The sequence below is a fragment of the Apteryx rowi genome, unplaced genomic scaffold (genome assembly GCF_003343035.1).
Source record: "Apteryx rowi isolate R43461 unplaced genomic scaffold, aptRow1 scaffold_311, whole genome shotgun sequence".
Classification (NCBI taxonomy): domain Eukaryota; kingdom Metazoa; phylum Chordata; class Aves; order Apterygiformes; family Apterygidae; genus Apteryx; species Apteryx rowi.
The window spans coordinates 812,117-824,754 of NW_020449542.1; the positions used below are offsets into that span (position 1 = coordinate 812,117).

Sequence of the window (12,638 nt, forward strand, 5' to 3'; positions counted from 1 at the left end):
AATGATCTGTTATCATGATATTGTCAGGTTGGTCAGAATATGAGTGCAAGACATGTCTAAACTATCAATTATGATAAAATGAGATAAGTGTTGAGGTATTGAAATATTAACATTGCAATTGAGTACATATAAACAGCCATGGAACGTGGATTAGTAGTCACTGCTGTGTTACAGGTTTGGTTATTTTTCCCCACTTATCTCAGGGGAGACAGGGCTGCAGTCCAAACTGGAGTGATTTTCTTTTGAYTGACTAAAGAGTTGTTCTCAATACCTTAGTAAGTTTGATAACCTGAATGCAAAATACCCTCTAGCCACATGATATGAGTTATATGTCTATGCATTAAAGGATTTCCAGCAGTAAACCATCTTGGCTTCTAAGCCCCAGTGAACAGTGCCTGACTCATTAGCAAAAATATGATGCAAGTTTTTATTAAGTTGACGTTGAAGTTACTTCTCACGCGAACTTTTGTGAGCTGAAGGGTCTGAAAAAAGAGGCATAGAACGCAAATGCAAATATTGTTACCTGATTTCCAATTAGGGTAAAAGATTTCCAAGGCTCAGCTGACAAAATGACAAGAGCTTGACTTTTCTAGATCAGGATTGCTTTTAGGGGTATCTCTGCTGGTCACAAATTGGATGTCATCCCTGACAGATATGCCCATTTTGGGAAAAAATCATAATGTAGGCTGGGCTGTAGACATTTCTTACTGTGCAGATAGCTGCTGTTTTCACTAGCCTTGAAAGGGTGTGAATAGCTTCTGCTTCTCTCAGTGGGTTGCTCTAACCCAATGTGTTGACTCACTGGTACTAAAGTAAATGCTTTGCTGAGAGCCACTGAAGTTCAAAGTTTATTTGTTTTATTTTTCCTAAAGATAAATTGCTGGTTCCCCAGAGCCATCCTAAACTGGTCTTTGAGATATACAAAATAAGCCTATGGCCCCTGAACATTGCTAGGACTGTTGCCGTGTGCTCTGCTCGGTGGCCGTTGTAGCCACAACAAGGCTTGTGTGTGCCATAAGCTGCATGCTCCACGTGTGTAGGCGCAGAACTGGAAGAAACTGCTTGGTCCTTACATGGGCTTCAGCATTGGCGCAACTATGTAATATTTTTGCTTATGGTACCTATGCGTGAAATGAGGTTAGGCTAGGTTGTTCTCTGTGATAACAATTTGGAAAGGTATATTATACGTGTTAGTGTTTGTCGGAGAGCGCACGCAGCCTCTCTTGCAGCTGGGCTTGACTCAGGCTTCAGCCTTTTGAATAGTTGCCATTTTACTGCTCTGCTAATTAATTTTACTGCTCTGCTTTTCTCACCTACCTCTTTGTGAAGGGCTTCAGCGATTAACGAGCAAAGTATTTTATTTCAATAAATCCCGGTCATGCAGTGAGTGTTGGTGCCTGCATCATTAGAGGAAATTGACTTCTGTGGTTGCAGCAGATATCATCAGCAGAGGGAAGTGCCTGCAGAAAACAATAACCAAAACGGCATAATGAGTTTTAGGATAGAGCATGAGAAGGATGTTATTTAGCTGAGATACCTGCAGTAGGTCATGTCAGCCTAGGTACCTTGGAACAGATTGTTCCTCTGAGGCATCTTATAGTTTAATCTAAATCATAGATAGGCTTAAATCATCATTCACTGAAACCAGTGCAAAGCTTCCCATTGGCATAAATGACATTTGGATCATGGACTTAGTAACAAATTAACATGGGCTGTTAGACTCTCTTTTGAAGAGTATACTAATTTCTTTCGTTGTTTTCACTACAAATAGTCATTAAAGCTAACATCTCCATTGCAATGAGGATTAAAATAAACATCTTGGGGATCACACCATTAAGATACCTGTTTTACTCAAAAACCCCAAGGAGGCTCTGCAGCAGGAAGAACATGTATTATTTGTGCTTTCATGGTTTCTAGTAAATACAGCATTGATGAAGTGAGTACTGATGTGTTTGCTTTCATGATGAATGCATTGGGGATGTATTTTCCAATGTTTGGCTGACTGCTGATAGCTTTCAACTTCACATGTTACACCTACAAAATTGAAGAGCTCTTTTAAATCACTCTGTACAGATGTCTATTCTGATAATTTGAAAAATAATAGAGGTAAAATCTAGGCTGTGAAAATGCCAGAAGAAAAACTCAAATCATCTTTCTACTGATCTCAGCCAATACAGTGATTTTAATCTATGCCTGAAAAACTCAAAAATAGTTCTGTACATGTCTCCAAATTACAGAATTAACTTCTTGGTTAAAACCATGCATGGAAACTTCAGACTCAAAATTAGTATTTTCAGAAAGAAATATGCACTTGAGAATAGAGAGTTACAATGGCCGTGCCATCTCAATCTTAGTATTAGCGTTGCTTCTACACAAAATGGAACATGACTGTTCACTTTGCAGGATATCCATCTTTCAAAATTCAGTTCACAGTTCCTTTTTCTCAAGAAGCAAGAATGATGGCTTTTTTCTGCCAAACTGGAAAGGTGACTGTTATTTTGTGGCTTTTATTTATATCTTAATCGTAGAATGACTTTTAGGGAACACAGAAAAGGTAGAGAAGGTCCTATATCACTGACTGAGTTTTTTTTTTATCATATCAAAAATCACATTGGCTTAAGTACTGATTTTTGCATTACTTTATTAAAAGGAATTTTCAAAGAGTATTTGAGTGCTTAGCACTTTTCAAAATAAGTCCTATTTAATAGCCTGAAAAATCAGTGAGCCATTAAAAACTGAAATTCAAAATTACCTCTCTCATATAAATCCCCAGGCCTGAGGGTATAGCTGATCTGCATTTTCTTCAGTGTAACAAAATTTCAGTTTCATTTATGTCTTGTAACAATAGAACATTAATTATGAGGATGAAAATGTACTTTCCAAAAGACATATTTGTCACTATTGGTTAATTTTCTCCCATGTTACTTAGTCATGGGGCTTTAGCAGGTTCTGGTTGAATTAATGGCTTTGATTTTTTTAACTTTGTTTCAAAGGAAGAAAAGATTGTCGCATCTTTTTTTGATGAAAGTTATCAGGTAAACTCTATTAAAGCATGTGAAAGTGCTTATTAGAGTTCAGATGACAGAGATGTGTAGAGTGCAGTGGATCAAAAGGCAGACTTCATTCAAATAACTGATTTATGTTGTTACATCTTCCTGTTCTAAAGCCAACTTCATTTTGCTTGACCTCTACTGGCATTAATAAACCTGCTGGACCTTCCTTTGCTTACCTGAATGAAACAGATTTTGCTTAGTTTAATTTGTGAAGTTCCCAGACTGACAAATCAGGATGTAGAAAATGTACAAACAAGAATGATCAAATTGAGGTGGAGACATATGGGCCTGAACCTACAGGGACATCACTAGGGGCAGGCCCTGCAGTATGATTTTATAAATGTTTCCACTGATTTGGTGATAGCAATAAAATGTGAAAGATTTTGTTCTAACCATTGTTGATACTGGGTTCGAATAGAAGTGGCTATTTCCTCCACTTAACCTTGAGGTAAAGGCCATGCATGGGTTTCACTTATTGGTCATCATTCCTGAGATGTTTCTGTGTCGAGTGCTGGTAGGGAGTTCATGGAATTGAATCCCCAGTACCAATCAGCCATTGATGAACTGGTGAATTGGTGAACTCCCAGTTATGCAAAAATGGAAGGGTAGGAGAGGTGCTTGCTGTTTCCCCCTACTCATGTTGCTGGCCACATAGCATATTCACCCTATTGTACTGGTCCAAAACTCCTCTTTCTGCTTTAACCCCCACACTCCTGAGCACCCCTGCTGCTTAGGAAAGATCAAATAACTTTAAGTTTGAATTATTCATTCTGAAAGTCATTCCTCCTCCTTTCTCTCTTGCCTGAAGAGATAGGTAATTAAAGACAAGAGGGAAACTTCCAATTAATTTGAGGAATTCTTTCAGAAATTCAGGCTCCCAGCCAGAACAAGGAAACCAAGGCCAAAAAGGGGATCTCTTCAACAGGTGGAGATCCTCATTGGCTCCTTAGGGATCAGTGAAAGTGTGTCCTGCTAATATTGGCCAATCTCAGAGCTTATCCCTTCTCYGCCAGCTGTCAGGGTTTCCTAAATCAACTGAGTAATCCAGCCACAGGCATCAAAGGGCTACACATGGAGAGGAGGGTGGAGAATCAGTAGGCTCTAAGTTAGATGCAGGAAGGTTTGTAACGTTCAGTGAAGATTTTGTCTGCTCTCTTGTTGTCTTTGACGTCTCTYCCACGTGTTTTGTGACTCTCATTTTATAGGTATGTTTCCTCTCCCAGCAAAGTCATTAGAAGTTTGTCATCCATTCCAGTGGGAACAGGAATAAACTATAATCTTGCAGCTGTTCATTCAGTCTTTCTTTGCCCTATTTGCTTTATTGGTAGAGAAATTATAAGTCACACAGCATGAGATGATTATCTTGTCCAGAGTTGCTTGTGCAGGAGTCAGTGGGGGCAAAAGGAGGAAGTTCTCTGAGAATCAAGCCCTTTGTGCCTTGCCTTCTCTGAAATGGCAACAGGACTGTGGACCTGAGGACAATTAGACCTTGTCAGATACCCACCACCTTCTGAGAAATTTGGTAAGACTGTGCAAAAAATGGATTTTCCAGCTCAGTTGCTGACCTAAAAAATGAGTAGAGAGGGAAGATGCAGCCAAATTTTATCTTCGTTTTTCTTTTTTACTCAGGAAAAAATAACTAAGTAAATACATTTCAAAAAAAAAAAAAAATTTTGAGCTGAATACAACATCCATTCAACCTAAAGGAAATGTTTCATTTGGAGACACCCTTAGGGAAAGCAAATAATTGGAAAGCTGCTTATACAGAATCGCTAGAAAAGGTGCTGGTGGGTCCTGGTTTTAATTCAGAAGCTCATTAGTCAAGGTACACTTAGGCTATAGGAGACCACGTCCAGTTCTCTCATCTGTCTGGGAGAATTTGAACCCACATCTCTGGCTTTCCAAAGGGAGAGCCTGCCCTACAACCGTCTTCTAGAAAGTCCTAGGGGAGGAGTGTGCTCCCTTCAGACCCTCCCAGTCATTCAGTTCTGCTCAGTATAGATAGACATTTGCTAGAGCAAGGATCAGAAAGTAGGAATATCCCGTCTGGTAAGTGAGCTGACCATCATGCTAGAGAAAATCTGTCATTTCTGTTTCAGTAATGATTTAACTATTTTATATCATGCAGAACAGTTAGATAAGGAGGGACTGAGGGAATCCTGTCTCTAGTATCAGTAACCATAACTCCTGCTGACTGCGATCTACTCGGTACCTCCTTAGAAAAGATCAGCATCTTCCAGGAGAGCCTGAATGTATCTATAAACGTAAGTCTGTATTTAGAAAGTGTTGACAAGCTGACTCCAATGATCTTGAAGACTTAAAATACTACCTTGGCAGGACCTTTAAAATGGTATCTTGTAATAAGGCTGTGATGAGGATGATAAGTGCAAGGAGGAAATAATTAAGACCTGGCTAATGAAATAATGTTAGACACAAGCTGTCAAATTTTTGTAGTTTAGTCCATACGCCAGGACTGGCCACGTTTCTTCACCCCATGAGTCACAGGCCAAAACCTTCATATATACAAGAGCCACAAGGCACACATTACATGTCTCGGGAAGCTGAGGGGAAGAAGAATTGTAGAAACACAGCAGCTTCTTGTCTCCACTGCAGGACGGGATGGTCTGGTTTGTGCTGGGCATATAATACAGTCACCAGCATTGGCCCCAGCAGTCTCTGCTCACTTGCTGCCTCCTGTAACCCCAGATTTGGATGATCCAGCAGCTCGTGCACGCCACAGCCACATACCAGCACAGCCCTGCTCCAAGCACTCAACCCAGCCATGCCACAGGAGCTGACTTCAGTGCTTGCAAGATGTGTGCCTCAAGAGAGAGGCTGAGCAGCCTTTTCCTGTGTTGCTTCTAGCACATGGTCTGTCTCTAGCAAGGTTCAGTTGCACTTATGTTTGTCTTTGGTTCTGAATAAATTTTATAAATTGCTCTTAACCCTGAGTACAAGTCCCCTTCTGACAAAGTGGGGCATGCAGATATCTCTTCATCATGCATGTGTCCTCTGTCTTTATGGAGAGCCTACAAAAGGTGCAGTATTTTCTCTAAGAATCAATACAAATGGAGACAAATGCAAATAGACAAAATGGAGGGGGCTGTAATACATTATTGTCATTTGCTAAAAGCTATCTGTGTGCTTGGGTTGTAACAGATTCAGTGAAGAAAGTCACTAAAAGATTTTGAGTTGGAATCAAAATGTTGAATTATATTCAGTGTCCCTCTAACCTTTTACTAAAATGTGGCCAAATAAATTGCCTTTTGCATTGGGTGTGGGAAGTTGCTGCCTGGTTCTTGCTCACTGACAACTGGCTGATTTGCTTTCTTTTATTTCTTTTTGCAGGGAAGGCTGTTTCTCCCCCATCAGCCCAGAGGCATGTCCCCTTGTGCAGTCCTTTATGTGCCACAACAGAATGTTTATCCTCGATGGCCATGTGCAGCTGAAGACAGGCCTGCAAACCCAGGAACGACACCTTTTCCTTTTCACAGACCTTCTGGTTGTTGCCAAGTCCAAGTGAGTATGGCATCCCAGGCAATACTTCCATACAGCAGCCCTTCTTCTCAGCAGAGCATAATACGGACTTCCTTAATGCTTTTTCAGAAACAAATTTTTCCTAAATCATAGGTAGGCTTTTTATCTGGCCAATTGAAGTTAGGTGCCTGACTTCCATCAGTGCTTTTGAAAACCCCGTAGCCCATATAGGAAGTCCAGGCTGCAACGTATTACAGCAGTAGCAGGTAGTCTGAGTTTTATAATATTTCCTACCTTGGGAACGCAAGTGTCATAGAAAAGACTTTTCAGTGTTGAACTGTCCCCTTTCTGCTGCCTTGAACTGGCCGTTCTGGTTTAGCCAGATCATCGTCGGCCCATGGAGTATATGTACCATGGCTGGCTGCGTCACAGGAGGTTACGGGCTCTACCGCTTGTCTGGAAGCTGCTTTGATACATTCCAATGCAGAGGAGCTGTATATATAGAAATAGAGATTGCAAGCAGTACCACAGTGACTATTTCTGTAGGCTGTACAGGGGGAGCATGAGGAAGGGGAAGGGAAGCAGTGCTGAGCAGTCTGGGTGGTGTTCGTGTGTAATCAGGCTTGCTGCTGAGCTCTGATTATTCACTCTACCATTCACAATTAAATCAGATTTACAAGCTGTGTCTAGCATGCCAGCTTCATGCAGCATTTGTGGTTTAAGGCAATTTTAGAGGGTGCTTTCACTTGCTGTTATGGGTTAAGGGGAAATAATAAAAAATTCAGGTGTGGCTTCATTCTCTGTTAGGCACAGTGTTTGTGGTTTCACAGGGTGGGTAATCTCAGTGTGAATCCTGGGCTTTTACAATGTGTCTTTTTGCTTAAGCAACTGTCTCAGAGGCTACTGGGAAAAGCCAGTATAAATCCATGTTTTCTGTAGAAATCTGAGCTGTGTCCATTTGAATCACACACAGTAAACATAACCTCCCCAGCTGAACTCCTTCACTTTATGTRTGTGGTGTGACAACAGAGAGGATATTTTACCCAAAACATGTTCCACTACTGGTGATGTGTGAACAGAAGGATCTTTACGTTTGGTGAAATTCTGCTATTTTATCAGCAGTAGTAGTATTGTTACTATATTTATTTATGTTTGTGTCTGGCTTTAGGGTGGGACTTGCCTCACCTAATTTAAGCTTTCAAACATTAGATATTTACATCTGATTAGTTTTCTAGCCTCCCTTTATAGCCACTGAGAGAAAAACCAGGACCTTGCTGTAGGGCAACTCACCTTGTCCTAAAAAGGTGTCAAGGGTGGGTGAGGAGAGCCACTTTCTGGAGAGGTCTCTTACTTTGTCCACTGACTATAAAGGGGGCATAGCCTGGCTAGCTTATGCATAAACTCCTGAATTTTAGAAGAGTAAAGTCAGGTGAGATGAATCCCTCCCTCTAGGAGCCCTGGTCAGCACGCTGAGCAAAAGCAATGTTACAGCCCCAGGCTGAGCTGTACATTACTGCAGGTCTGATTGGGATCCAGTGGGACTATTTGCATAGGAAAGCACCACTCTGTGTAACCACTCCAAAGTCTCGTTCCCAGGGAGTAATAATGTCTCTTACAGCACTTGATTTAACGTGGAGGAGAGTCTGCAATTTCCAAAAAAGGCAGAACAAATTGTGCTTCTGCATGTGAAAAAAGGGGGGAGAAACAAGTCTTTGCTAAAAATGGTAAAAAGAGCATTTTGAATGATATTACTTTGTGTATTTTGAAGAACTGATTGGGTTGTTCTCCCTACAGCTGCCCTGTCAGCAGTTAAAGCATCAGAGCTGTCACTAATGAATACTATTTAAAAATCAGCATTTTTGAAAGATATCACATAATAAAATACCATTGCTGATTCCTAGAGGGAAAATCTGAGTGGTGTGCATTGCTATTCAGCAGGAACTATTGATTATTACTGACTTTTGAATAGCTGATGCAGAGTCAAGGCAGCAGGTCACCAAGATAATATCTAGACTGAGTTAATGATGCAGTTGAATCTGACTTACCTTCAGAATTACTCCCTGTGAAGGTGCTAAAAATTTGTGTTAAGTAATTGTTCGATTTGGGGCATATATGTGCCTAAGAGACTTCTTTTTTGCTTGAAAAAATACTACTCTGTGGAATCCCTTAACTTTGTAACACATGTGTTGGCTCAGCTGTAGGTAGCCAGTCACTGTACAAAGGGAGCTCATTTATAGTTAGACTTCATATGATCAGCAAATGGGTAAGAGTTTTTTCTAGAGAGCAACAAGTACTTCACGTCCTCTGAGCTTGCTGGATGAACTCCTGTAGGGTGCTGAGCTCCTGCTGAAATGAATTGGCATTGCTCCCATTGAAATTTATGGATGGTAAGTCCTCTCCACAATTGATTTGTGTACTCTGGACAAGATGCCTGTAGGTTCATTTTCTGATGCTTTCTAATCATTTTTTGAAATGTAGACTGTTACCTTTTCAGTTCATCCATTAGCCCATCTTATGAAAAATAAGAATAATATTCACATGCTGTGCTTCTCTTTTTACTGACCCTTTCTCTACTCCCTTCATGTGAGGATTAAGTCATAAATGAGTTGATTGAAAGAGTTTTTCTCACTAAACCAATGTTAAATATGTAAAATTGTATACTGTTTTCTATTTACTGATTAAATTTCTTACAGGCAGCATGTGTTTTAATGTGGCAGTAGTTGCAAATAAATATTTCATGGATCTGTCCATTGATCAAAATTTCTCACGTATGTGTCTGTGCAGGATGCACAGAGAAATGGCTTCCTCATTCTCTTTCTTAATATATGTATTCAAACACATACATTTTAAGTTTTTTTTTTCCCAGTGTGGCTGGACTTAGAAATTAATGGTTGAATAAATGCATGGAATTACGGTAGCAATCTCCCAATGGATCGATTAATGCTTTTGTTAGAGGGTCCTATTAAAGAGATTAGCAAATCTAGTGAGATGTTAATCTTCCATCTGTTACAGCCGCAAGGTATCTGATTGCCACTTACAGAAAACAAAAGGAACTGAATTTACTCTGTGGGGTAGGAGAATTTGGGATGTATCAATACCTACACCACTAATGTTCATGACTTTACTGTTGATTTCAGTGAGATCTGGAAGTTGCCTGATATTCACAGTTTAACAGTTGGGGCAGGGACTTACTACCTAAAAAACAAAATAAAATCATCCTCTTTAGATTGTTAGTCATTTCATTTTTTTAAATGTTCAGTTGTGCTGCTTCCTTAGCCAGTGATGATATATTCATTTCTAGAAATTGTGCTTTGGTACTTAAATAGAAGACCCACATTTCACAAATGCTGAGAACCCATGTATTGCATAAAGGACATGGCAGATAGATAGAGATAAAATTATACTTTAGGCTCTTTAGATGTTAATGGAAGCTACTGTTTCAGTGCCTCTGGAAACCAGGCCACTTGAATACTGATAATAGCTGAAAGCTGTGACTAGGCATGGCAAATAGAGTAAGAATATACATCAAGTGTGATTGGGAGAACATCTTTGTGCTTCTGCCAACACCCACTACTGACACTGTAGGGGTCTGGCTTTATGAACTGTAAATGTTAAAGTGAAAGAGCATGTAGAGAGTTCACCAGACTAGATAATGAAAGAAAGAAGTTGAGGAAGAAAGGAGACTGGACAGAGTGATTCCCAGCATAACTGTAGTCCTATCAGTGGAGTCAGACCAGGCACGCATTTATTAACATTTACAATTACAATTCATGTCTATATTTTTTTTGTTAATCTACATTTTTCCAGTTCATTCTATGATCAGTCTGTTATAGTTATTTCTGTATTTTTGACAGATCTTACCTGCTACATCACAAACATCAGCATGATTTGTTGATGAACATATTGAAATGTTCTCCTGCCTTTTAAGTTTCTCTTTGATGGGGTAACAAAACATAACAGATCAAAGAGAGATGAAATATACAGGTTACCAGGAAACACCATGGTATAATTTTAAAAATACAAGAATTTGACATTTTATTTTACAATATTTGATAGTGATCTAATATAAGTGCACCTTTTTGATAGCATCAGTTGTGATATGCACACACAGTCCTTTTTTGCCCACCACTGTAAATGTTGCTGGGTTATCAGTGGTGCTCTATCCAGCCACAGCTGTTAGCACAGTGTCAACTGAAAATCTCAGATCTGTCAGGGTACTGTAAATTCATCCAAGTCCTTTCAAGCCGCAAGGTTCAAGTACTTTCACATTTCAGACTGAAATAGTTCAGACTGTCCCAACTCGAATACCTTGTAAATGAGATTAGTCCGAAGAAGGTAGTCCAGGTGCACCAAAGCTCTAAGAAACTGCTTACCTCATGTATTTATTTATAGGACACTGATCACCATAGTGTCTGGTGCTGTCTCCATCCACATCTGCAATACTGTGATGAGCTGACGTGCTCTTGTTTGCAGTCCTTGGATTAGAAGGGCAGAACATTTTCAGGGAAGGACCATTTTTCCTTCATCCTTTCCCTGCTGGCCCAGCAGAATCAGAATTCAACACTTGAAGGCCATCTGGTAGTTCAGTCTGCAAGGCCTCTAGTGCAAACCTGCCTTGAAGTGACTGGCTGTTGCCTTGCTACAGAGCTGAACTGAGTTTGTGAGATTTTAATTGTTTCTCACATAGCACAGCTGTCACAGATCCTATGAAAAAAGGAGTCTTATCATGAAAAATTAAGTGGAAGCAAAGATTTGAAATAAAAAAGTAAAAATCTGTAAATAGATCTTTACTGTATTTTAATGTTCAGTAGGATAAAATATAGGAAAAGACAAATTAAAAAAAAATTGGAAAAATTATGTAATGTATCCTCCTTGTGGATGAGTAAATATTTTGAGAATACAGGAAGCCCTGGCTCATTCTCCAAGTGATGTAGGCCAAAAGTTACCGTGCAGTTTGTGGACCCCGTAGGTGACCTGTGCTGTAGTGAACATACATGGCAGTTTAGTGTTCTTTCTTCAGGATGGCTTCACTCGGTCTTGCCTGATTGTCATTACTCAGAATCACCCTAGTTGTTGCCCTTGGGGCTAAGCAATCAAACTGTACTACAGACTCCTCAATGACATTAAAGTCACTCCAAGGAGATTCCAGCACCAGTGACAATCTTTGCTTCATTTGGAGGGGGCTCCAGACATAGGCAGACATTTTGCAAGAAGGAGAATGTCCAGGGATGCCACAAACAATCTGTTTATCCCACGAATAATATATCTGTGGATCCCATTTGGATCAGAAATTGTTATATCTAAATATGCAACCCAAATAAAACATTAATCTCTTTAACAAAGAGGGAGTGCTTCTTCCGTCACCTCCAATGCAAGTTTCACATGAGCCCTAGAAGAAATTGTGAGTTGTTTAACCTGCCTTGCTAAGTTTTCATGTGGGTGACATACCTGTGAATTTCTGCCGGCAGGTCACATTCTCATTTCAAACTAAAGTGCCAAGCACGTCTCTGTGAGATGTGGACAGCATTTTGTACAGAAGAAGTCTGTGAAGGCAGCACAGACCCAGAAAGGTCCTTTGTTTTGGGCTGGCCCACCACAAATTGTGTGGTGAATTTCAGGTAAGGATTGAGATATGTTTTATTTACCAAGTTACCTAAGTTTACCAAGGCAGACAGACAATGAGGCTATCACAAATGCATTTCAACGCCAGTGAATGCAAGCCTGGGAAGTAAGAACTTGCTGGTTCTTAAACCAGCTCTTCCTGCTGCTGTGAGCAAGTCACTTACCCTCCATGCTTCATCTTCTTCTCTCTAGAAATATGGTAATGATATTCACCCATCACTTAAGAATTTGAGAAAGTAGGTGATTTGGTGAAGCACTGTCTGTGCTGCAACTTTGCTTAGTGGGAATTCTCTTTTTTCTTTTTTTTAGTGTAATTGGACAAACACTTTGGTTAATTAATAAGATGAACTAGAAAAGGTAAACAACCAAGATAATGAGAGGATCAAAGAGACCCTTTTAGGACATTTTAAGCAGAAGAGCTTGTATTGGAAGTAGCAGAAAACGTACAGTGAAATACTGACCTTGTCCTACATCTCTTTTTAATTA

General features: G+C 40.0%; 2 protein-coding genes across 3 annotated transcripts in view; both read left to right on the plus strand.

Moving 5' to 3' along the window:
- PSPC1 (paraspeckle component 1) overlaps nucleotides 1-12,638 on the plus strand; it is a 592,911-nt gene that overhangs the window by 449,135 nt on the left and 131,138 nt on the right. The window lies entirely within an intron of this gene.
- The window catches only part of ARHGAP20 (Rho GTPase activating protein 20), a 53,351-nt gene that overhangs the window by 14,551 nt on the left and 26,162 nt on the right, over nucleotides 1-12,638 (plus strand). Inside the window, exons 2-3 of the mRNA XM_026070513.1 lie at nucleotides 6,402-6,572; nucleotides 11,999-12,148. Of these exons, the coding sequence (XP_025926298.1) occupies nucleotides 6,402-6,572; nucleotides 11,999-12,148 (321 nt within the window). The remainder of the gene's footprint in view (nucleotides 1-6,401; nucleotides 6,573-11,998; nucleotides 12,149-12,638) is intronic.